This window comes from Poecilia mexicana, unplaced genomic scaffold (assembly GCF_051168715.1).
Source record: "Poecilia mexicana isolate PSO_F unplaced genomic scaffold, ASM5116871v1 scaffold_13, whole genome shotgun sequence".
Classification (NCBI taxonomy): Eukaryota; Metazoa; Chordata; class Actinopteri; order Cyprinodontiformes; family Poeciliidae; genus Poecilia; species Poecilia mexicana.
The window spans coordinates 17247984-17272086 of record NW_028263382.1 but is presented as its reverse complement, the minus strand read 5'-3'; the positions used below and the strand labels follow the sequence as shown (position 1 = coordinate 17272086).

At 38.1% G+C, this 24103-nt stretch overlaps 1 protein-coding gene across 3 annotated transcripts in view; it reads left to right on the top strand.

Moving 5' to 3' along the window:
- The first annotated feature begins 10356 nt into the window (after positions 1-10356).
- gdpd5b (glycerophosphodiester phosphodiesterase domain containing 5b) overlaps positions 10357-24103 on the top strand; it is a 34031-nt gene continuing 20284 nt past the window's right edge. For 2 of the 3 annotated variants that reach the window (XR_015765068.1, XM_015010630.2), the window contains exons 1-2: positions 10357-10692; positions 20203-20380. Coding sequence is in view for 1 of the 3 variants with exons in the window: in XM_015010630.2 (XP_014866116.2) it covers positions 20264-20380 (117 nt within the window). In the remaining 2 variants the exon portion in view is untranslated. The remainder of the gene's footprint in view (positions 10693-20202; positions 20381-24103) is intronic. The other variant, XR_015765069.1, reaches the window with a different exon arrangement.

The following is a 24103-nucleotide window of genomic DNA, read 5'->3' as shown; positions in this document are numbered from 1 at the left end:
TATTCAAATAAGGATGTCTATGTTTGCTCAGGAAGTTGGGAATGGGACGTCCCCCCACTGAAATCACAGGGTGGACCCAGAGAGCTGGAAGGGCTGAAGTTAACTCCCCTGCACTGATCTGGGATCAGCTTTAAAAAAAATTTTCAAAAGATATCTGTAGACACAAACAGGAAGAAAAATCTGATTTGTGTTCAGCAATAGCTGCTGATCTGTGTCAGTCCTAATGTAGTGTGCTGACTCAATATTTCACCCTGATTTCATCACTGGGTGAAATTGTGCAAATAAAATAAAGATTTGATTATCTTCTCCTAAAACAATAAAGCCTATTTTATACACGTATACATGTGTGATACGAATTCAAGCGAACCGAGTATCATTCCTGAACAACGCCTCTTTATAGACATACATAGGAAGTTTCTGAGTTGGCACATTGTTTTCAAGATCAGCGGGGGGAAAAAAGTTGGAATTTTGTTGCGTTTTTTCTATTTATTTCTCTCTGGTTTCAAATGGAAATCTCTAGAACTTCAAGAGTTTCATTCAGTTGCATATACCCCTCTGGGAAGCTGCAAAGGCCTCTAGTCCTGCCCCCACCCCCACACTGCCACGTCTCTCCATCCCGGCTGCTAGCTGCAGGATGGGGGAGCAAATGGAGCAGCAGGCTGACGTGTCCTAAACCTGAACCCCCATTTCTTATTTTATGCAACAAGATTTTAATGCAAAATATGTTTTCATCTTCTAACTTGATGTATTATCTCAGTATTTATATCTACCAAAAGTTTGACAAAGGATCTTTTCACAGTGTTTCATTCAAATAAAAGAAGGCTTAAAATATCAATCTAATGCACAAAGAAACATCACCAATTTGCCAGTCCTCTGGATAGTCTTCTTTTTTTATTTTTTTTACAGTTTTTGCAAATGGTCTTGACATGCCAGTTGATGTCAGTGTTTTTTCTCTCTCTCTCTCTCTCTCTCTCTCTCTCATACTGATGTGTCTGCGGAGGTTTCCAGAAGATTCTGCAAAAGTTAGGGGACGAAAATCGTCCCAGAGACAAGCTAAAAAAATAAAAAATAAAAAATAAATAAAAACAGCCAGCATTGATTTTTTTTTTTCACAAGATGCTGACACCAACAAAAGATCTTGCAGTCCTTGGCATGGCTAGGCTATTTAACAAATGAGCCCCACTTAAATTAATCACCTCCCTTAATATAAACAGATACAGCACCCCCACCTCTGTGGGGAATGTGGCTGAAAAAGGGTCACAGTTTACACCAAAATTCCTCAGCTTTCAGAGTGAAGGAAACACCTGGGTCAACAACAAATTCAACCTCTTAGTGGACTGCATTGTTTTTTTTGGGTGGTGTAGAGTGTGTTGTGAGAAACAAACACACATAGCAAGAAAAGAAAATGTACATGTTATAGTTGAAATGTATTAACACTAGAAAAATATGACTTAAAAGGAAGACTTGAACTCAGAAGTTAAAGTCTTTGAGACGTTTAGGTTTTAAGGAAAATCGTTCTGTATTAGTAGAATTTTCCAAAAGAAATGTTTGGAAATGTTTTAGCAAAACATCCTTATGGTGGAGGTCATTCTCTGGGTCACCATAGCCGCTGTCATGTGAATGAATGATTCACATATATGTGTCTGTGGGAGGGTAACAATGTTTCTAGATGTACTGTGATCCATAAATTTCAAAACTCTGATATGCATAGTTTATATTATGTATGTATCATTTCTCTTTGCAAATGGGTACTTTTTTTTCAGAGGCAGAAGTTTATTGATGGTTGGAAAAATCAGGCACGTGTCCTGCACGTTTTTCAGGAGTAGGGAGGAGCTACTTCTTACATAACTCCAAGGAAGAAATGCTGTTTGAGGAGAGAGGAGCTCATGCAACATCTGGGCGTCATTGCTCTATCCTCATTGCAAGGATCAGGAGTTTTCCTTCTAAACGCTGGTTTTGATGTGGTACTGAGAAATACAGACATATTTAGGAACATAAATGTATTTCTAAAACTTCACAAGGTAATGTGGGGGAAGCTGTGACAGGTTTTAATTCAGGCCTCCTTTAAGCTTGTTCATTGTGTTTGAACTTCCTGTGGAGGACAAGAAGGATGTGGTGGTTAAAAACAATCAGGAGTTACAGAAAGGCTTTGTAAACTCTTTCCTTCCTTCTTCTCTTTTCCATGTGTTAGTCTATGACTTCCTGTGTACGAGCCATATTCAGTACACTTATTTCACCAAAACCTCAATCCAGAGCTCTCTTAGAGAAGTGATGAAAGTTGTATGATTTTTTTTTTACATGCTTAAAGAAATTATGATGGTATATCTGCTAAGATGTTGAGTCTGCATTAAGCTAATGCAAAACATTGTGTCTAGGAAGAGGAGCGTAGCCGGCCAAACAGGCACCGTGAATCAACAGGACAGAGGCATTTCAGCTCAGCAGGGTGACGAATCTTCTGAAGTGGCATGTCTGGACAAACTTCATGAATGAGCAGCTTCATGAGTCTATATTCTGCTTGTGTTTGAGAAACCACTTTATACACAGCTACAATAGGGAACCTCGGTGAGTATTTAAAAAGTGCAGAACATCTTAAAATTAGGAGCAAGTGCACCACGCAACCCATGGTTTACATTTACTACTCATTCTAAACTCTGTAACTGTGACTAATTAATTATAAATTTTATTTTTAAGTCTGCAACCATTTGAAGTGTTGGAATTGATAAAAATGACCGCAATACAAGTGGTTTTTAATCCAGATTTTAGTCAGCATGCACATGACACAAAACATAGTGAGTGTGTGAGTTTTAAGTAACTAGAAGTGAATTTTAGATTCCTACCAGGCAATGATGAACTCTGCCCAGTGCTTTTGCTTAAATATTTACAACTAGAACATGTTCTGTGTAGCACAGTAACAACCTTCTGACTTCAGAGCATCAATTATTTCCTGGACCAGTTCACAGTGTAACATTCAGCTCTGTGAAATTGAAGTCAGTTAGTAAGAAGTAAGAACTTTATAGTGTTTACATACATGATGCCACTGTGAGGAGAATCATGTTAAATTTTAGTTGAACATGTGATGCTAAAGCGTGTTTTTAATTTAGCTTGAGCTGTTCTTATGCTTTAGAGCTCCACTTCCAACAACATGAGTCAAACTAGCAGCAGTTTACAGGCTTGTGCAGGAGGGTAATTTCGGTTTATCCACAAGAACACATCATGTAAGTCTTGTGATGATGTGACAGTTCACTTTTGTTAGAAATGAACTTATTTTTCCAAAACATGGCCGTTTAAGACATAACTTTACAACCTAGAAATTGATTGGCACTTTAGATGTGTAAAATAAATCTCTTTCACACGAGGTCGCAAGTAAAACTCTAGTCTTTTTTTGTCACAGTTCTAGTTGTTTGAAACTTTTCAAATATTGCTCTGGGAGTATATATTGCAAGCTTTGGGGGGATTTTGTATTATCTTGCAGCCATGTCCTCATTTATGAACTTGCATTGTTTAAAACTAAGGATATAGTTGCTGCTATCATACAAACACCTCAATATTTGAGACACTACTGTATCATATTAAAACTTTTATCTGTATTTTTTTACAATGTGATACACAACACTGCTGAGAAAACTGCCAGTTTTTTGTGTATAGTCAATAAAATATATAGTAAACAGACTGTGTCAAACAGAAATATTACAACAATCAACCTTTGGGAAAAGGTGAGTGGACACTGTGATATTTTTATTCAGTGGCTTTAAACAATGCAGAACAAGGTTTCAAAACATGAACAAACTGTTGATGGTTAGTCTCTTTGTGACTGACACATTTTCAGTTTGTTTGAGTGTATTCCTAAAGACTGGCAAAAACTATTGAAAACTGTGAGGCAGTACAACCCCGCCCCCTGGTGGGAGAGATTTGAAAGTATCTTCACCAAGGCAAGTAATCATAGACATATGCTGCGTTACATCGACAAAATCCATTTGTATCTCCTAACAAAGTGTGAAAAACCTCATCATTTATGAATAAGCCTTTAATTTGTGCATCAGATCAAGGTGAATTATTTAAACTTGTGCCAAATTGCTACTGGAAGAAAAAAAAAAAAACTGGCTTGAGTTGAAAATTAACAACCACTAGGTGACACAAAAAGCCTTCGTATGAATCCCACCCCCTTACATGCATGGAGGTTTTTTTCACCCTGGGAATAAAATAATGTCTAATTTTTCACTATACAGTAAAATGTAAATGAAGTGAAATATATTGTTATCAAAATTATCTTTACATGGTTAAATTTGGGATTTTCAGGTATTGATAAAATTCTCAGCATAACTTCCAACAGCCATAATGGACATTTTACCAATTAAGCCAAGTATGAAGCCACATCCATAAGAGTCTGATTCGACTGATTAGACTTTCAGGGAATCTTAGTCCTTTGCAAAATCTAAAAGCAGCGTTAGATTACAAAACAATATCCTATATAGGAAATCTAGACCATGGTGAAACTCAAAACCTTCAAAGCTTTTTGTTGAAGCTAAAAAAGTTAGGAAAGCAGAGCATCAGTCAGAGAATCAGCCTGAAGAACCATGGTTATTCCTTCAGAGTTAGCATGATCCAAACCTTTGGTGGGAGAATCTGTTGATAGGACAACAGATAGCAGAGTGCTCTGCAAATATTGCCTGGTAAGAAGTAGCCATTGTAGAAAGAAAGCCATGGGAAGCCCTGTTTAAAGATGAGCATAAGTTATGTGGAGGAAAAAAATCTCCTGAGATGAATCCCAAATTAAACGCTTTAGGCGGCATGCAAAAAGTAATCTGTGGTGGAAAACTGCCACTCTGATCCATTCTGTATACTCAATTGGCAGAATAAACAGAAGGAGCAGAGGGGATGTGAAATGGGGGGACGAGCAGCATCACACAGAGAGGTGATTGACAGTGCTAAAACCCGCCTTCTGGATCTGATTGGTTGTTTATAGCACTGGGAGAAGGCAGAGGCGCTCAATTCTTTCCGCAGATTATTTGTCTCATACCATGCTGTCATGACATAGAGAGAGTTTCATCAAATATGTAAAAAATACATATTTTTAAAAATAGTTTCATACTGCAGCTAATAGCATAAAGATACTTTTCCAGAGCGTTTTGTGAATTTTCAATTAGCAAACCTCACTGACTGAAAGTTTGCCATCCAACGGTTCCAAGCAATGCCTTTAGCAGAAGAACATCTTCAAAAGGATAGCTTTACCTCATTTTAAGCCTCTGGACGTCTTTGGTGTCAAACTATGCTATTCTTTCCTATTTTTTCCCCAAGGATAAATTCCTGCATTACTATCTTCTGGCTCCTTTCTGATAGCAGCAGGCACAAACTCATTGCCCAATACTGTTGTGTTATGCAGCCTAACCTATTGGGAGGAACCCTGCTGGCCATCCCAACCCTTCCTGTCTGTGGATGCTGTTTGGCATTTTAAAATGGGTGGAGTTCAAAACAAAGCTAAGCAGCTGGAGCCGCTGAGTAATGCCAGCCTGTGGGGAGAGGAGCAGGGAAGCCCGGGTCAGCCACATCAAATAGGAATATGTCACAGGAAGTCCTCCTGAGAGGAACATTTCCCCTGCTCCCCTGCATGAAAATGCACCTGTAGAGACAATGTCAAGGTGTGCGTGCGTGCGTGCGTGCGTGCGTGCGTGCGTGCGTGCGTGCGTGCGTGGGTGTGTCTGAATTTATCTGACACACAATTAACATTAATTATAATATAGCAAACTGATAGGTGTTGTTTTATGATTTGACACCACGATAATTAAGACAAGGGCTTAAAATGAAATCAGGCATGCATATCTCCTGTATATTTTCCTCTTCAAAGAATCAACAGAAAGACTTAGCTTGATAAAGTCAGGCACTACAAATTCTTACATTTCAGGAGCTATAACTAGCCTTTTGGTTTCCTTGGTGATGAATGTAAAATATTACTTGCTATGCCAAGTTAAGTCCTATGAAAAGAAAATTGGAAGTCTGACAAGCTATGTATTTGAATTAAAATAAATGACTCTACACATCACTACTGTATATTATCTTGGTACCAATTTGGTGAAATCTGGGAGAGGGAGCAGGTTTAGTTGTCTGAGCTGATAATTGGTTATTTGCTGAGATTGTAATTGTGAACAAACCAAGCTCAAACACAAAGATAAGAGTATTCTTCTTCAACCTTTATTTAACCAGGATAAAACTGCTTGAGATCAGAAATGTATTTTACAAAAGTGGCCTGATAACAACACAATTAGTTTCAAGAACACATTATAACATAAACAACATCATTAAACTCGCAGCATCAGATTGTAACCATGTAATAATCTAACAATGAAGATTACGCTTTGCAATTTGACAAATTGAACTTGCCTATTTTTTAAAATCTTAAATTGAAAAATAAAACTATCTAAAATCTGTTTCTTTTTAAGTGCAGAAAATGTCAAATCAAATTCAATGATATTCTCATTCTCAGTGAATAAATGTAAAAGAGAAAAAATAGATCAAGGGTTTCTGTTAATATTCAAGCATGTACGAAAAGCCTCTGATGGCTTGACGGCCCTCAGCAGAGACTTCGTATGCGTAGGCCTTGGGCCGACTCTGATGGTTCATCCCACTTATTGAAATTCACAAAGCATAAGGACTTAATGACAGGAAAGCAAAGCAAATATTCAAACTCTTCTCGTGTTTTTCACCTTGTAGCACTCATAGAGTGAATTAGTTTGCCGTTTAAAGAAATTCACGTCGAGATGTGCACGAAGCCTTCTGCCTCCGTCAGATGCTGATCTGCATATTATTACCGCTGCTCTTAGTGTTTCCTTGGAGATGAGATGAATGTGAAAGATTTTCTGTGATTCCACAGATCAGTTCTTTTTTTTAAGCTTAACGTGTGTCTCTATCTGTAAATTAACACTTTCACTAACTAGACACATGCCATTGTCCTCACTGATCAGCACAATACTCACTTTTTTCCTGAATATTTTTTTTTGTTGCTGGCTGAGAAACCGTATCCATAATAAAGGGGAAAATGACTGCTTATAAAAAAGACCATCCCAAATATTTAACCTTCAGCTTGGGGCAGAGCTTTTGGAAAACGATGTAAATTTCAAGACCAAATAGGGAACAAATTTTATTGTTGGCTATAGGACATGTCTTTCAGTTGCTTTTAAAGCACTGATAATCCAAGAGACAATAGCAGAGTATCTGCAATTATTTCTTCAATCCACAGAATATTTATTTATTTTTCTATTTTACTGAGATTTTTTATATAATCCACCAGTATAGTGGAACTAACAGAACGTGTTCCAGATATGACTGACTGCTGACATTACACGATGTCTCTGATTCTAACAGCAGGTGGTATCTCTGCTACCAAAATCAATCCATCTGTGTTTCTCAATGAGCAATCCAATGCACCTCAGGAGCAGGGAAAGGTCTGACTGGTCAAAAGCATCTGCAACTTTCATTTTTTTCCTCATTACATTGAGCAACTAATGTTGTGGCAGTAGTAAGTACTTTTATTTCATGGACATTTCCAGAAAAGATCAATCTGTTTTCTACAGCACATGCAGTGAAATTTAAATGGGCTACTTGGTATTTTGCTTGGAGCAGACACAATAACAAAAAGTTTGATTTTCAGTTTTTTCATAAGCTGATGATTGAGAATATGAACACATTTAGAAGCAAACACACACAATTATTGAAAAAGGATTATTAATACTTGTATAGCGTCATGTAACTCTAGATTTAAGATGTGTCTCCTGGCTGCACAGCAGAAAGAAAGTGCGGGAAGTCAGGCAGAATGAGTGTTGTCTTGCCGAAAGAACTTAAGGCCTACTGGGACTCCCTGCAGGAAGAAAATTTATTGCTACAATTCAAATGAAATCTCTTCATCAGATATGTTGATATGCCATATATGCATACTAAAGCAGGGGCTGGCTTTTGCACATTTTACAGAAAACATATTGAAGGGGATTTCTCATCTTTGAATGTGTACTGAACCTATCCATCCATCCATCCATCCATCCATCCATCCATCCATCCATCCATCCATCCATCCATCCATCCATCCATCCATCCATCCATCCATCCATCCATCCATCCATCCATCCATCCATCCATCCATCCATCCATTTTCTTTACACCCTTGTCCCTTAGTGGGGTCGGGAGGTGCTACCTATTCTGCATTCGTCAGAAAAAAAAAATCTGAAACACTAGCTCACTAAATTATCCACTGCCTGTCTAATTATCTTGCTTGATCCCAAATAGCTCTGTAGTGATTCTGAAGAGTTGCCACTCAGTTCCTTTGAAGTGCCAAAAGGTTTCCAGTTAAACTCTGGACAAAGATGCAAGCTGCTGACTAAAAAAGTTACTTAACTTAGTTAAGTTACTTTCAAAGTTACTTAACTCATATCACAAAAGCGTTTCTCATGCAGTATTCTCAGGGGACACGCCCAGAGTATATTCATTCTTTTCCTTTAGGCAGTAAAATCTTTCCAGCCTTCTTCACCTTTCCCCTGTAATCTTAGCAGTCATGACTGTGGAAACATTTTTCTTTACAGCTTTTCTGCAAGACATAATTGACACTAAGAAAACAGATTATCGTTGAACTGAGTTTGGCAAACATTTTATACACAATATGGACACCTTCAGCTGTCCACATTTCATTTAATCTTAGGATATTAATCCATTATAAAAACTTTTTCGTGCTTACTTATGTCTTTTGTAAAAAAAAAAATATACATATATATATATATAAAATGTTGATGTTTTCTACAAAAAATAAATATGTTCAGATAACTTTTTTTTAAAGAATGTTGATCTAATTACAATTTGGTTCGTTTCTCCAATTATCCTTAACATTTTCCAAACAGTAGATGTATTTCTCAAAACAATTCATAAACAGCAAAACATCATGGCCCTGCAAAAAAACAATATTTTCCTGACAAGTTAATCTGGAAATATGAGATACCAGTAAACAGTATCTGCAGCTACTGATACGGTGCTTTGCAAAAGTATGAGGAACCCTTTAACTTTTTCACATTTTTGTCATACTATGACCGTAAACTTCAGCATAGAAAATTGGCATTTCAAATGACAAACACAAACCACACACAACTGTGGAAGGAAAATGGCACAGGGCTTTCCATAGCTTTTTTTTTTTTTTTTTTTTTGACAAATGAAAATCTGAAAAGTGTGGGCTACATTCTACATTCAGAACCTTTAATTTTGATATCCCCAAATGAAATCGTTTGCACCCCTTTGTGTACACAAGTCTCCCAGTCATCCAAGACTCTCTGAAAGACTCTTTTTATTGCCGCTTGGCTGAGTGTGAGTTGACATGTTCTTTTTACTGCCTCTTTTCTGTTTTATGAATATTTTAAATGTTTGTTATGAGTGTTTTGTATGGTCTTGTTTTATCAATTTTGTTTATGTTATTTTCAAACAGCACTTTGGAAAAACTTGCTGTTTTTAAATGTGCTTTATAAATTAATTGGATTTGGATCTGTGTATAAATTGAGCTCAGTATAAATTCATGTCTAAGTGTATTCATGTGTTATAATGGCCAAATCAAAGTCCAGACTTGAGAGTCTGTGATAAGACTTGAAAATTGGTAATCACAGTTGTTTACCATACAATCTGACTGAGATAGAACATAATCACAAAGAACAATTTGGTACGATTTGTACTCTTGATATGCAAAGTTGAGGTATACTCCCCATTTTCTTGCAGCTTGTAAGTATGATGACAGAAATGTATGTACGTATGTATGTATGTATACATACATACATACATACACATACATACATACATACATACATACATACATACATACATACATACATACATACATACATACATACATACATACATACATACAAAGTTCAAGTGGTATAAATATTTTTTTCTAGGCACTAATTTAACCATGATTCAGATGACAAGTGATGGGGAAAAAAATCACTTAATATCAAACAATAACAATCATAGAAAATGCAAACAGTAAAATTTTATGTCAACCCTTCAATCCTTGAAGATAAACGTGATAAAATGTGTTGCGTTCAAAACCATCAGATTTTTGACCGACAAACTCATGTCAACTTATTTCAACCTTTAGGACGTTCTATTTGTTTTCTTCGTCTGTTTGGGGATTGTGTTGGCGATGAAAATGAACAGGACATTTATTTTTAAGCGAGTTTAAACTAATCTAAACAGCAATATTTCCGTTTTCTTAAACAACTTAACGTGCGTGGCTGCACAGTGGTCTGATCATCGAGTAAATTACACGTGCCGTGAAGGGGCTGGAAAAAAGTCAACGGTGACGCTCCCTCACTATTACACCAGGCTGGAGATAAAATAGACCGACTCACTCTCCTCCCACCCTTCAGTACAGTGAACCACTCAGGCGGAGGACAGGACGTAACCCTGCTCAAACCCACAGAGTGAGAGACACGCAGGACTCAGTCACGCTGAAAACAGGACGTTTTTTAACTTGGTCCAATAACCATTCAATCAGCTCGGTGTTTTCTCCTTTGCTTTCGTTGTAAAACTTCAGCTCAGTCAGCGTTTTGCCGTTTTCCCCGCGCCTGTATCTCTGACTCAAACTGTGTCCCCGTTTGGGCTTGTCTTGTCGGAGAGCTCAACTTTTACCGAACGGAGAGAAAACAAATGAAAGTGCCCTCAGACTGACAGGTGAGTGTGGGCTAACTGAAGCTATCTCTTTCACAGGTTTATATTCTTAACAATATATCGCGTGGACATCTGTGTGTAGCTCAGGGAAATTCCTCATAACCATGGTAACACAGACTAACATTCCTGTAACTTTACTACTGCAGTCAGTAAGAAAGTCTAAGCAGGAGGTTTCAACCTCAAAGACCGCAGTCATATTTACACTGTTAACCCTGACCTAACAATAACAAGCTTCAAATGCAGGACTTGTAGTTCAGTGGTGCCGACATGGATAAACATCCGTAATGGTGTATCCTCTGGAGGTGCTATTCCTTTAATCCTCAGACAGAGTAAGAGCAACGCATTGTTTTTAAGTTGATGCCAATCATGAAATGGTTTTCCGCAAACAGCTTTTGCAGAGTTGAACACATTTAGTTTATGCGTTAGTACGTTACAGAATGTTCTTGGATCCAGGTATGCAATGGTTACCAGTTTCATCTGTGCCAAGATTTTAATAGGTTAGGATTGCAAAACCGTAACTATTTTCTTGACACAACTCCAGGGTTAAAACATTTTTCTTTTCAGAGAAATTATTAGAGTTGGAATAATGCAGCTTTGACCCTTTGCTGCACATTGCCTATTAGTTGGATGGAAAAAACCCGCCACAGTTTTATGTTTTTTTTCCCTTCCACAAAAACAGGAGTGTAAAAACTAAAGGAGCGCTTGTTATGGTAACTGTTTTAACACTGCAGTCGCCAAGAAGCACATTTGCAATTGAAATCTAGTCATATTAAGCAGGTAGTTTATTTTGTATTCTGTGTATTAAAATCACCTGTAGATGAATGTAGTAAATGTCAAAGTATCTGAGCACCGGTAGGGATAATTTCTGATTTTTTTCTATTTTGAATTAATACAGATTTTTTTTTTTTTGCTTTAAATTGCTCTATAAAAACAGTGGAACCATTCATTTTCACCTAAGGTTATCACACCAGGAGAACCTCTTATAAGCCCATGACTCCTTCACTCCAGCGTCTAAACCGTTAAAACTCCCATTTGTGAAGTAACACTCCACCCCATCTCTTCTCTAACTGCTACGCCCTCAGCAAAATTAGCAAAGGCTTGTTTGTTTTCATGCAGAGCTTGAGCGGAATGGCAACTTTATCATACGTTGTAAATCATCCTGAAGGCCTGTAATTAATGACTTCTCTAGAGGTTCAAATGTGTTTAGTCGAGAGTTTTCTTTAGAGGGTTAGTTGGGATCAGATCAAAATTTATGACACAAGGTTCCTCTTTCTATTTTTTTTAACATAATTTTCCACAATACCTGTTAATTAACCAAATGGGTTGCAGTGGAAGATGAATATTATTATTATTTTTTTTTTTAAGGTCCCTCCCCCCCAGAACATATCTTATTGATTTAAGCTGAACGTGATTCTCTTAGAGGGGATTACATTTGGAGGGCAGGATGCATGATGATAATATTTCCAGGCCATGACATTTATCATGTATGCCATGTGGGAAAGTAAACATTTCACTGTGCATTTATGTTGAGTCTGTTACAGCTGAGCCACTTAGCAAATGATCTAGAGATGCAGAGTAAATGTGGAATTGCTTTGAAAGTGCTGTAAAAATTGAGGCAACCCTTTAAAGGGAAAACAAATTGCTTTTAAAACACCTTGATTTCAATTTCTGAATTCCTAGAATTCCAAAATTGATGTTTATGTCCAGCTAGTGGAACTACAACTGTGTACATGATTTTTCATAAATACATGCAGGACTCTGCTTTGTTGGCTTAATATACCAGTGGAAATGCACCTGGCGGATCTGTCAAACAAGTGCAAAGTTCTCCAGAGGGCGAATGAGTCAGAATTATTATTACAGGCTACTCTGAAGCTGCCGGGTCAAGTCATCCTCTCTTTGTCAATCACTGGTCACCACAAACATGACTTTATTTGTACATACTTATTTCTAGTTTTACTTTTTGGATGAAAGTAGACAAAAATTCATGTCTTAATAAACCTTGAAATCATGTTTATCTACTTGCTTAAATGCAAAACTGCACAACAATTTATCAATTGTGATTCTGCAATTGATGTTTGCTAGGTTTTTGGGCTCTGTTATGTTTCTGATGGTTGATAATTGGACACAAGCACAAATTACACTTTGAGAAAACAAAGTTCGCAATTCACCACATGAAGACATAACAAAAAAATAGGAGCTTTGTGATTAGTTCTTAATATCTGATTTTGTAAAGTTTTGGCTGGCCAAATCCAACATATCTTAAAACATAAGTTAAAAAACAAAATGACTACAGAATTGGTATTTTAAACTGTCTTTTTAGCATCCGATACTGGCTACTGTTATATTGTTGATATTAAATATTTGCCAACCTATTTTTTTCCTAAACAATGTTGGGACCTACCTTAACTTTTCTATTGTCAAATCCAGGGTTTTCTCTGGCAGACAGAGGTTGTCAGGGAAAGCTCAAACTGAACAAACCAACAACTTTCCTGCACTCTGTTTGACCTGGTAAAGTTAGACTTCCTGTTTAAAGCAGCAGCCTGAGTGCACAGCAAACACAGTCATGTATAAAATACAGCTTTCTTTTATTTAGCTAACCTTTTGCCTTTCCCTTGATGTCATTCTTAGCAGCTCAGTGATGCAGAAAGTAGCACACAAAGTCCTCCTCTCTCTAACCACTTCCACACTGAAGAGCGTTGTTAATGTGCCATGTAAACCGCCAAGCATACTACTAAAATGTCTGTGCTTTCTCTTGGCTTTAATGAAGAAACACAACTTTTGGTTTGCATGTGAGGCTTTCAGCTTTGCTCATAGGAGTTTCATCCAGTACATACCAGCTGTTTTAATGGTTTAGTTTAGTAATGATTTGTCATTTTATAAGAATCAAATTGGCCAAATCAGGATCAGAATCAAAATCAGTTCAAATCTAGAGTACTAGAACATTTGGAAAAATCATTCAGTTAAGCTATGTACATAATTTGAATATTTATTTATCAAATTGATTTCATAACTTGGAAAATTAACGTGTTTCTCAGTATTTAAATAAATGGGTAAAGAGTAGTTGTGTGAAATGGCAGAGCACTGCTGGCCTGGCCATTTGGTGGATGTGTCAAAACGGTAACAACTCAAATGACGATTTAAATACCTAACTATATGCGATACAAAAAACAAAGATTCCCTTGCATTTGGAATGATGACTAGTTGTTCCAGCTCTGGATTGTCATAAAGTTGGTAGACATTTAGCAGCACGTCTGCATCCCTCCACCCCAGAGAAGGTCACAGCTCTGCAGCTCCAGTTTGATGCATCCACTTCCGTCTTCAACCTATTATTTCCAAAGGCAGATCCTGTTGCAAACTTGATTGCTGACGACTGGTTAAATGGGAACCTGTGTTCAGAGACTTGATAATATTGCTGTTTCTCTACCTTAGCCTGTTTGCACTGGTTAACATTCCTTAGCTAAATGGTGGTAATTTTACTCTCAGAAGAACACAGGAGGCTTTGCTTTGGCAGCTTTGTTAGTTTGCAACTTGAACTCATTTCAAAGGTACACACTCAATAAAACTGGGGGGAGTTGTTATTTTGTCAGTGATCAAGTTACCTTTGAAAGAAAGCTCATCATTTTTGTTTTCTGTGTCATAAAACTACTTTGTTTCTGTTGATTCCCCTTTTTTGCCTCCCTGATACTCTACGGGTCATAATGGCACCGTCCTAGAATGATTCTGTTTAAAATGGCCAAATTTGAACTAAGGGGAAAGCTTATTGCGAGCTCAGATGGCAGCGTTGGTTACGGTGGCACCCACTTGTCTGTCCTTGCTTTCCAAGCCGCAGCGGAGGACAGAGATGAGTGTGATGTCAACACACAGATGGTGGTGCAGGGCCCTCATGTAGATGTACAGATGGCACCTTTTTCAGAATATCTTTGTCCGAACAGTTTTTCATTCCTTCTGACCTGAGGGAGAACAAAACAGAGGGCACTGAAGTGAGATGGTGAAGTGATCAGTTTGCTCACGATACAAAAATCCAAATTCTGATTGGCTGCAATACAATCATGTGACAAACTGCCTTCTGTTAATGGGCTAATATCGGTGATTGGTAGCTGAATTTCTTTATTTCTGAAGTTTAGGCTACACTTTGAACAAGATGTAATGTCAAGACTCCATAGTAATACTCATGTTGCTTTTGTCTGAGCAATCTGCTAGCTAAACTGTCTAGCGAACATTCCTCTCCAGTATGGCTGATCGTTGTGATCATATGGGAAAACAGAAGGTCAACATTGCCAAATTAAAGAAAGCTGGGCCTCATTTTTATTATTTTGCCCAAGTGTGGTTATAAAAAGTTTAGTCCATGGTATAAAAAGTGTAGTGCATGAAATGAACACGTTTTGATCTATAAGCATACCAAAAAGTACCATTTTTTTTTTTTTTGCATTGTTTTGAGTTGATCAAAATTCAGGTAATGGTTAGGAGAACAATCTTGTAATCCTTCTTATTAAATTCTAAACTACTTCTTTTTAGCACATTCTTTCATTTGGTTAGAATTGATAATATTTAACTTTTGAATTTGAAAAAGAAAAAAAAGATGCAAGTTTGTATTTGTTGCAGTACTTTGACAGAGAAAAGTGGAGTTGTCCTCAGATACTTGAAGTTGAGACCAGATTTGAACCATTTAAACTGCTACAACTTTTTGCTTATGATTCATTAAAGATCTTGTTTGTTTTCAGGCCAAAAGAATGGTTAGCACAGCCTCTTATCTCTTTCTGTTTAACTTTGCACACTCCTAAAGGTCACCGAAGCGAGTTGAGCAGATGTTCTTGGGTGTACCATAGAGCAGATTACAGACCAGAGGAGACCAAGCTTTAAATCTTTGGGAACCTCACGATCAGTCCTGGAAAATTTCATTCTATTTTCCCAAAAGATTCAGACATCCATGATCACATTCTTGATCTAAGTTGACTAGAGGGAATTAAAATGGGAAACAGTGTATTTCACTCTTCGGGTTATTAGCCCAATCCAACCATCATTAGCTTCCATAACATTGGCATGGCAGATGAAAAGTTTACTCTGTCATTTCACAGTTGATCTTTCTGAAGCTTGCTTATCTTATGTGTGACATCAGAAATATATCCACTGTCTGTTTTTCTCCTGTGCTGCTTCCTATTGGATGATGGATTAGCTGTTGCCACATTCGTGGGAAATTTGGTTCTTGCTTCATATGAAATAGCAGAAAATGTCCCAAAGCCCAATGTGTAGGTTTTTTTTTTTGTTTTTTGTTTTGTCCTTTTTACAAAGGAGAGCAACGTTTAACACTCAACATAAGAAATTGACACACTCATGGTTTTGCCCACATTAAAATCTGTTTATGGGCTCTTCTCTCCCCTTTTTGTTTCCATTGTTATGTTCCAATAATGGAAATAAATTACAGTAATGCTGTTTCCTCTTTCCTCTGTCAGTGTAGTAATCAAAAGACATTGATGGATTGTGGCTAAATTAATCTTTCTCGGATTATGGCTGACCCACATATTTTCAGATTGATTAGCAGTCAGTTTAAAAAGCAAAGTGTCAGATTGTTTAATGTCCTCTCAGCTCTACGAAAAGGGGCTTATTTCTCCATCTTAAAGCAACCAGCTCCTTTAGGATTCCTGCTATGACTTTTCAAGCAGGTCTGACTAAAAAAAATCAATTGGACAGCTGCTACTGATCCAGAACACTGCTGCTCGTGTTCTCACTAAAACCAGGAAGATATAGAGCACATCACCCCAGGTATAAGGTCCTTACACTGGCTCCCTGTAGCCCAGAAAATAGACTTTAAAATACTGTTGAACGGCTTAGTACCACAATACATTAAAGATCTGCTGTTGTTGCTTTCCAGACTACTCAGGTCTTCTGGTTCTGGTCTGCTCTGCATCCCCAGAACCAGAACCAAACGAGGAGAAGTAGCATTCAGTTTCTATGCTGATCCAAAAATCTGGAAAAAAAACTTCCAGAAAACTGCAAAACAGCTGAAACCCTCAGTTCCTTTAAATCACATCAATATATGTGATGTGTAATGATGATTTTGATGATGGCACTCAACAAAATGTAATGCTTGTTACTGGTTTCTTATGTTATGTATGTTGTTTATATGACTTTATTTATGTTTTTGTGGTGTAAAACACTTCAAACTGCCTTGTTGCTGAGATGCGCTATATTAATTCATTGATCTTTACACTAAGGAAAACATCCGGCACGGCACAGAAACAGGTGAAGGGTTAACCCCATGTTGCTCATCCCCATGCCCCATTTAAACAGCAGGTTTTTATAACCATAATATCAGAATCTAACCTGTTCCTGGTATAAAGCCATAATTTTGATCTAGCTTGTACTTTTCTAGCAATGGTTTTGTTTCCTTAAGGAGAACCTTTATCTAACAGTGTAGTGAATTGACCTTTTTTTTTTCTGAAGGGTCTCTGGTGCTCACCTTTCCCATTGCTCTTGGGTCAGAATAAGTTTTCGAATGAGAAACTGCTGAAGCATTTCCGTCTCTACAGACAGATATTCTCTCTTTGCTTGTGATTGGAGGAAATGAGGCAGCAGAAAAAAAGATGACAAAAGCTGTTTTAAGGGGCTTTCGTGCACCCTCTTATCTCCTGTTTTTCACCAAACTTCAAACACCTTCTGACTGAGGTGATAGGCGGGTTGCTGTCCTTGCCTTGCAAAGCGTTAATCAGTTGTTGACTTCTCCTGTTTTAATCTCACTGAGACACGAAAGGAGTTGATGGACAAGACAAAACAAGATCACAATAGTCAGGCTAACCCTCAATAACGTTTTGCTAAATTAAAGCTTGTCTGAAAAGTGGCTGAACATGAGACATGTTTTCTGATGATGAGGCTGAATGAGTAATCCAAGTTTTAGCTTTTGTGTCTCAGTTCTCGTCTTCAGTCTCACACACCCACACTGCTGCTGATGGTCATATTTCTCTACCTACTCTGGTCATCTACAGAGGTGCATCAGTCTTCTTGGGGGGGGGGGGAAATGACTGTGTAGATAAACCTAGGATGTTTGGTTAGACTTGAGAAATTTTATTCAACTTTATCCACTGGGTTATTCTTCACTGATTAGCACTTGCTAAGACATCATGCCGATTAAGGGATTAATTCAGTGATTCGACTTGGGTCTTTAAGTATTTTCTTGTGGGACAGAGCTGATTAAAAAAGCACAATTTGTTTTACCCTTCAACTTCAGGGTAGTAAATCTGTAACCTCAGTGCTGCTCTTCTTAATTAGGATCATATCTCACATTGACTGGGTGCGTTTCTAGGTTTCTTTGATGTCCCACTGAACAGGATTAAAGATGACATTTGTGACTTTACAGACATGGAAAGAAACTTTTGAAAGAGTTGGGACATATTCTTGAATATGTTTGCTTTGTGGGTAAGAACTTACACCTTTGAGTCCAATGCCATATGTCCGTCTTGTGTTTTGCCAAATATTTAAAATGTTTTATTAATCGATTTATTACCGATCGATTTACTTTTTACAACATACAAAGCAATCTGCTGAAATTAACCATGTTGGCTCCTAGCTGCATGCACATAATCAAAGGGGCGTGGCTTCTCACTTGTAGCCTTTGCCATCAATGCCGTCAGAAAGTTGCTGTGTTTTCTAAGTGCTTACAACTTGTTTCCATCAGTCACTTTGCTTTCTTTTTCCATCTGTACCCAAAATATCGTCACACAACATTTAAAAATGGGGAGGCTTCCTCACTGTGTTTGTAACTAGATGTTGGCATTTCCTGATGAGAAGTTTGTGAGCTGTCAGCACAGCTCCAGAACTATTTCCTTTACTTCAAAATAAGAGTTTCAAACATAGAACAACCTTAAAGCGCTTCATATCTACGTCTCACCTCACCAGATGGAGTCGCACATGGCAACTGCGTAGAGACATAAAATGGACAGCTCTGGATACACTCATAGTGCTTCTCATGGCTGTAGCATATTTAGATCTTAAGAGGAAAACGAAAACGGCACTTCTCGGTTCTCTTCAAACCTCTAGGTCAGGCAGTGATTTAGGGACACATTGATTTGCTTGTGCTCAGGGTTCTGTTGGCAGAGCACTTGTTTTCAATTCCAATTGATCTTGTTCATTAATTCTGCAAACTCAGAGCCCCTCGGTGTTGCATGTTGGAAAACTAGCATTCAGTTCATTTTAACAGATGGACCATTATGGCTCAATTGGAGTTAAGAGCTTCGCGGTCTTTCCGGGGGGAGTCGGATTCATTATAGGCCTCTCGGGTCAGGCCCACCTTCCCCTGAGCAGTTTTGGTAATAACGGGAAGCACGGCCACTGCTGCGCATGGTAATTAGCAGCTGTTTAGAACGTGAGACAGCCTGATTATAGCAGAAGCGGTGCACACACACACACATGCACCATTGCACTGAAAAATTACATGTCACAAAACTGCATGTACCCTATTGTAGAATAAAACCATAGGCAAAGAGGGAATAGAAGTTCATGACTCTGGGAAACATTTTTACACATCTAATCATCACTGCATTTATCAGGCGCCATTTATGTTTAAATTGACAAATGTTTTGTTGCCCTGGCAGCTGCGAAGCAGGCTCCGTCACGTCTGTGAAAAGTGAGGTAAAGTTTTGATAACAGTCAGCGTTGCTGTAATTGTTGTTGTGGGTGATTATGGAGTGTTTGAGGTGAATCAGCAGCAGATCGGTGGGGGAACAGTAAGAACTCAGGTAATTCACAAACACACCCTGGTACTTCCGACCATATTCACTAACAGCATCTGATTTGAGCTCACCAGTGTACTGATGTTGTTCCTACCACAGTGCCTGTGTTATTATATACAGGATCTACTCTATACTGAAAAGAGCCACAAACAGTCAAAGAGTTTAATGAAGCTGCACGTTTTTTTCTTTTTTTAATATTACATATTTTATGAGTCGCCTTGTAACAACAACACTGAGAACAGAACACCTGCGATATAATGGTTGCTTTTACAGCAGAACCAAATTAATGATGTTGTATTCTGGGTTGTTAGTGTCATTTTTACCATGTGGGTTTCCAAAACTTAGTGTTACCATATCAGTATGGAGTTTAATAGATCCCACAGTTATCTTTTGTGGGGCTTTTTATGGTTGTGATATAAAAGGAATAAATGGAGCAGACATGGTAGCTTTTGGACTAGACAGCCACTGTCTGGCTGAGCCACCAATTCGCTCTGCTACGTAATTGTGGTATTCACTGGATGATTGTTCCTCTGAACCTTTTCACTCTCATTTTTCTTTTTTCTGTTCTTGTACACATCGATGGAAGCTCGTTGCATTCTCGGTTGACATTGAGAACAGATCCTCTGAACAAGTTCTTAATTTAATGCCGGCCTTTGTGGCAGAGACATGGTGCTTTTCGAACCAGCTCATGTTTTCCATCAAACTGACAGGCATGTTGCTGTTGAGACGGCTTGTTGCACAACTTCTCCCACCCGCTTCATCATCGATGTCGTTTCTATTTTTTCTGCAGGAGCGTTGGGAGCCAGTGGGATGTTAGCTGTGGCTGAGACAGCAGGAGCGACTGAAGGAGCATGGTGAAACACCAACCCCTCCAAGTCTATGAGCGCCAGCTGTGTTTGTCATGTATCACTGGGATCTATGGGTGCAGGTGGAAGCGCTATCAGAGGTCACATGACAACACCACCAAGGTGAGAGGCAGCTTGAGCTCCCCCCTTTCTTTCTTTTTCCCGAAGTACATGACATTTCACTTGGGGGAACAAGCTTCTCCTCATAAGAACGTTTAATTTTGGTTTGTAGATTTCTCACCTTTACTACAGAATCAGAACGACTGCTAGGTGATGAGACAAAGCTGTTGGCCTATTTTTAAATAACCTTCACACTATCTTCTCTCTTTTATGTTATTTAAGGGAAACTAAGTGGTTCAGCTGTTGTCAGCTCTAATGTAACACTAAACGGTGCATGAAAAATTATACCCAATTGACATGATTTACTGCTCTAACAACGCATAATAGATGAAATATATTAAATGCTCTCCTAATATCACCTGGTTTAAAACTATTTTCACTTTGACAAAATATGCAGTTTTACAAACAGTGTCTTTGAAAAGCAGATTTGAATTTCAGCCTCAACAAGGTTGGACATCATTCTGGAGGAAATTATAATCTGAAGAGTGTGGCATGAGTTATGTATATTCAGCCGTTCGAAGTCAACCCTTTCGCTTCAGGGTTTGCAGATCTTAAACTGAATTTCTTTTCACTTTTCTTTGCAATATCCCTCAATAACTCCGTTTAGGCAGAGAGTGAATAATAGCAGACATTTTTACACTTCGTCACAGGTTCTGAGTTGGATTTATACGACCCTTCCAAACCAATTAATAGGCTTTGATTGAAACTGTAGCTGTGGAGTGTTTTCTCTGCTTGAAGGTTAAATTTCTGCCCCAATCTTTATTTTTTGCATCCTAGAACAGGTTTTTTTTTTCCAGGAAAACCCTAAATTTAGTTCCATCCATCTTTCAATCGGCTTCGACCAGCTTCCTTGTCCCTGCAGAAGACGAGCATCGCCGCAGCACGATGCTTTCAACACCACGATTCACAGAATCTGAAAAATGCTGTTCGCAGCATTTTGCTTCAAAAAGTTTTAACTTTGATCTATAGTGACCAGATCAGCTTCTTCCACTTTGACTGTGTCCCCTACATGGTTGCTGTAACTGCACAGTGAACTTATTTATGTATTTTTTGTTTTTTTAATAAAGCATTTCTTTCTTCTGCTGCTGGACTCATTCATAATCTACAAGTGGATCATACACTTATCCATGAAGGCGGTAGTTCAAAACTAATAATTATCATGTCAGCAAATGGTCTCACCCTCATTCTTATGCGTCACATAAAGAAGAAAATCGTGACTCCAGGCCAAAAATACTGTGTTTAGCTACCTTTATTTAGCGTCATTCAAACTCTACAGTAACATAAATATTGATGGGAAAGGTGAGTGTTTAGGAAGCATAGATTTAACTTCCCAAAGTAGCTAATAATGTAACATGATTGACCTGCGTCATGTGCATCACGTATTTGGTTCCTATCAGATATGTATTATTTTTTTCTTATGGCGCAGTTGTGCACTTTCTGTGAGAGGCCCATTGATTGAATGATTAGTTCCATTATTGCTGCAATGACAAATGTCAGGAGAACAGTAGGAAAGAGGTGAAGCTGGCTCTGTTTTCCAATGATTATCTCTGAAGATAATTAGCTGTGTACACCCTCAGCTGTGTGCATGGGCTCACATCAGGCTAGTCATGAATGAGACCTGATTATGTTGTCAGGAGGCTTCGTCCACAGTAGTTGCGTAGCTGGCCTGCAAGAGAGCTGTAGACTGATACAGCTGTTTGCATCTAATTACTGCTATTGAGTACCTTGTTTTATTTTGTTCTATGTATATTCCACAAAATTACTTAGGAAAATAAATCTCTAAAAGCTACAAAGATTTGAAGTCATAGTAGTGTTGATAGAAGGCGAAAATGGAAGATTTCATTATTAAATATATTGCACACTTGGGATGGTGTGGATGTTGTGCCCTTTTTTTTTTATTTCACTTTAAAAATTTCATAAAGCAATGTCTCTGCTCTACAAATTATATTGCTGAAGGACATTTTTCTTTAAATGTAAGAGCTGGAATGTCCGATTAAAGGGCAAGAGCAATTTCTAAAAGGATTTGCCTGAGAAATGTGCCTGACTCTTTAGTCCGCGGTGTTTCTCCAACAGTTTGTGTCCACTGTTTCTTTGTTTGCCACTTATTGTGTAGATCGCGGCCAGTGGTCTCTAGCTCTTCCATTGCTATTTGGGGTTTTAATTTGGACTTCTGTCTAATCATTAGGTTATAGGTTTTGCAGCACACCTGCAGCAATGTGCACAGAATTTACAGCTGCATGATATTAGAAGACCTTTGGCTGGAGATTAATATGGGTAAATCTTGCAATGATGAAAAAATTTGCAAAATTTGCAAATTTTCTTTTGGTTCTCCCATCACTGTCTGACCGTTAGCATTTCGTCCAATGTTCATGTCAGCTGTGAGCATCTGCTGCTGTGGGACTCTGTCCAACTGACTGAATATTACATGGATATGAAGGTCAACAATTATTGCTTTCCTGACATTCCTTTGGAGTAGGAGTATTGGACACAATTTGTGATGTACTCTGCCGGTCTGTACTCTTTCTGTTATTTAGGGAATGAAAACTAACCGGATAATTGACTTTCCTGCAGGTTATTTGCAGATTAGCTTCTCAGCTGACAGTCCAGTAGCCTGAACAAACCACATTCCACTCGTCCTCACTTTTGTCATTTGTTTTCTTCCATCTTCAAATGCTACCTTTGTTTTCATTTAAAATGAAGAAAAAAAAGACAACTCTTGGGACCACGAGGCAAAAAAAAAAGCATGCATTTCTTGTAGCAAGAGGAGCTGCTGTGAATGTAGTTTGCTGTTTGAATTTGTTTCTGTAAGTGGAGTTGGTTCAGGACTTTATGGTATTTGTAGCTGCCAGTTTACCTTCTGTCTTTATCTATTATAAACAAAAGGTAACGGATAATGACACTGATGGCAGATCCTTCTCAAGAATTTAAATAATTGAATCATTAAAGCCGAGATAAAAATGACAGTGCTGTTACATGTCCGATTTATTCTCTGGATCACATTTGAAGGTTTGGATCCTTTGTGGTTGTATTTTCTGATATTTGATGCTTGACAGGATCCAACATACACTCAATGATCCATTTGTCCTGCCTTCTTCCTCTATTTAGGAAAGGACACACAGGTTGTGTTGGTGCAATAAACTCAATGAGTGCAGAGGTGTGTGCTCTCCAATGCACTCAGATGCTGAGTTAGATTATTTATTCATACCCACATGCCATCCTGTAGAACAACAAAAACCTTGGGCATAAATAATCATCATGTCAACTGGTGATTAAACTCCATCCATGAAGTTGACTTAGAATACATCTAACTTGAGCAGAAACGACACAGGCAGGTTTGAATCCTTAGTTTTACCTGGCCTATATAACTCAGAAAGAATGTAAAAAATAAAATAAAATAAATCTGTTTCCGTTATGGTTGAAATCTGACACCATGTAGATCTGTTTCCTATCCCAAGTGGTATCAGGCCAACTGAAAAATGCTGTGTGAGCATTTTTGTGCTCATCCTCTGCTTTGACAGCTTGTGTCTTCTGGAGTGCAGGGAGCAAACAGTCAGCTAGCGCATGCAAAGTGCAGGCTGTTTCTTTCCACTAGCTTCAATACAATGTTTTTTCTGTGTCTTGTTTACATGCCCTGCAGTGAACTAACAGTGTTTCACATAAAAATCATTAAAAGCGCACAAGAGAGACTTTAGTCTTGTTTTGATGCTTTCAGTAATCTTTAAAAAA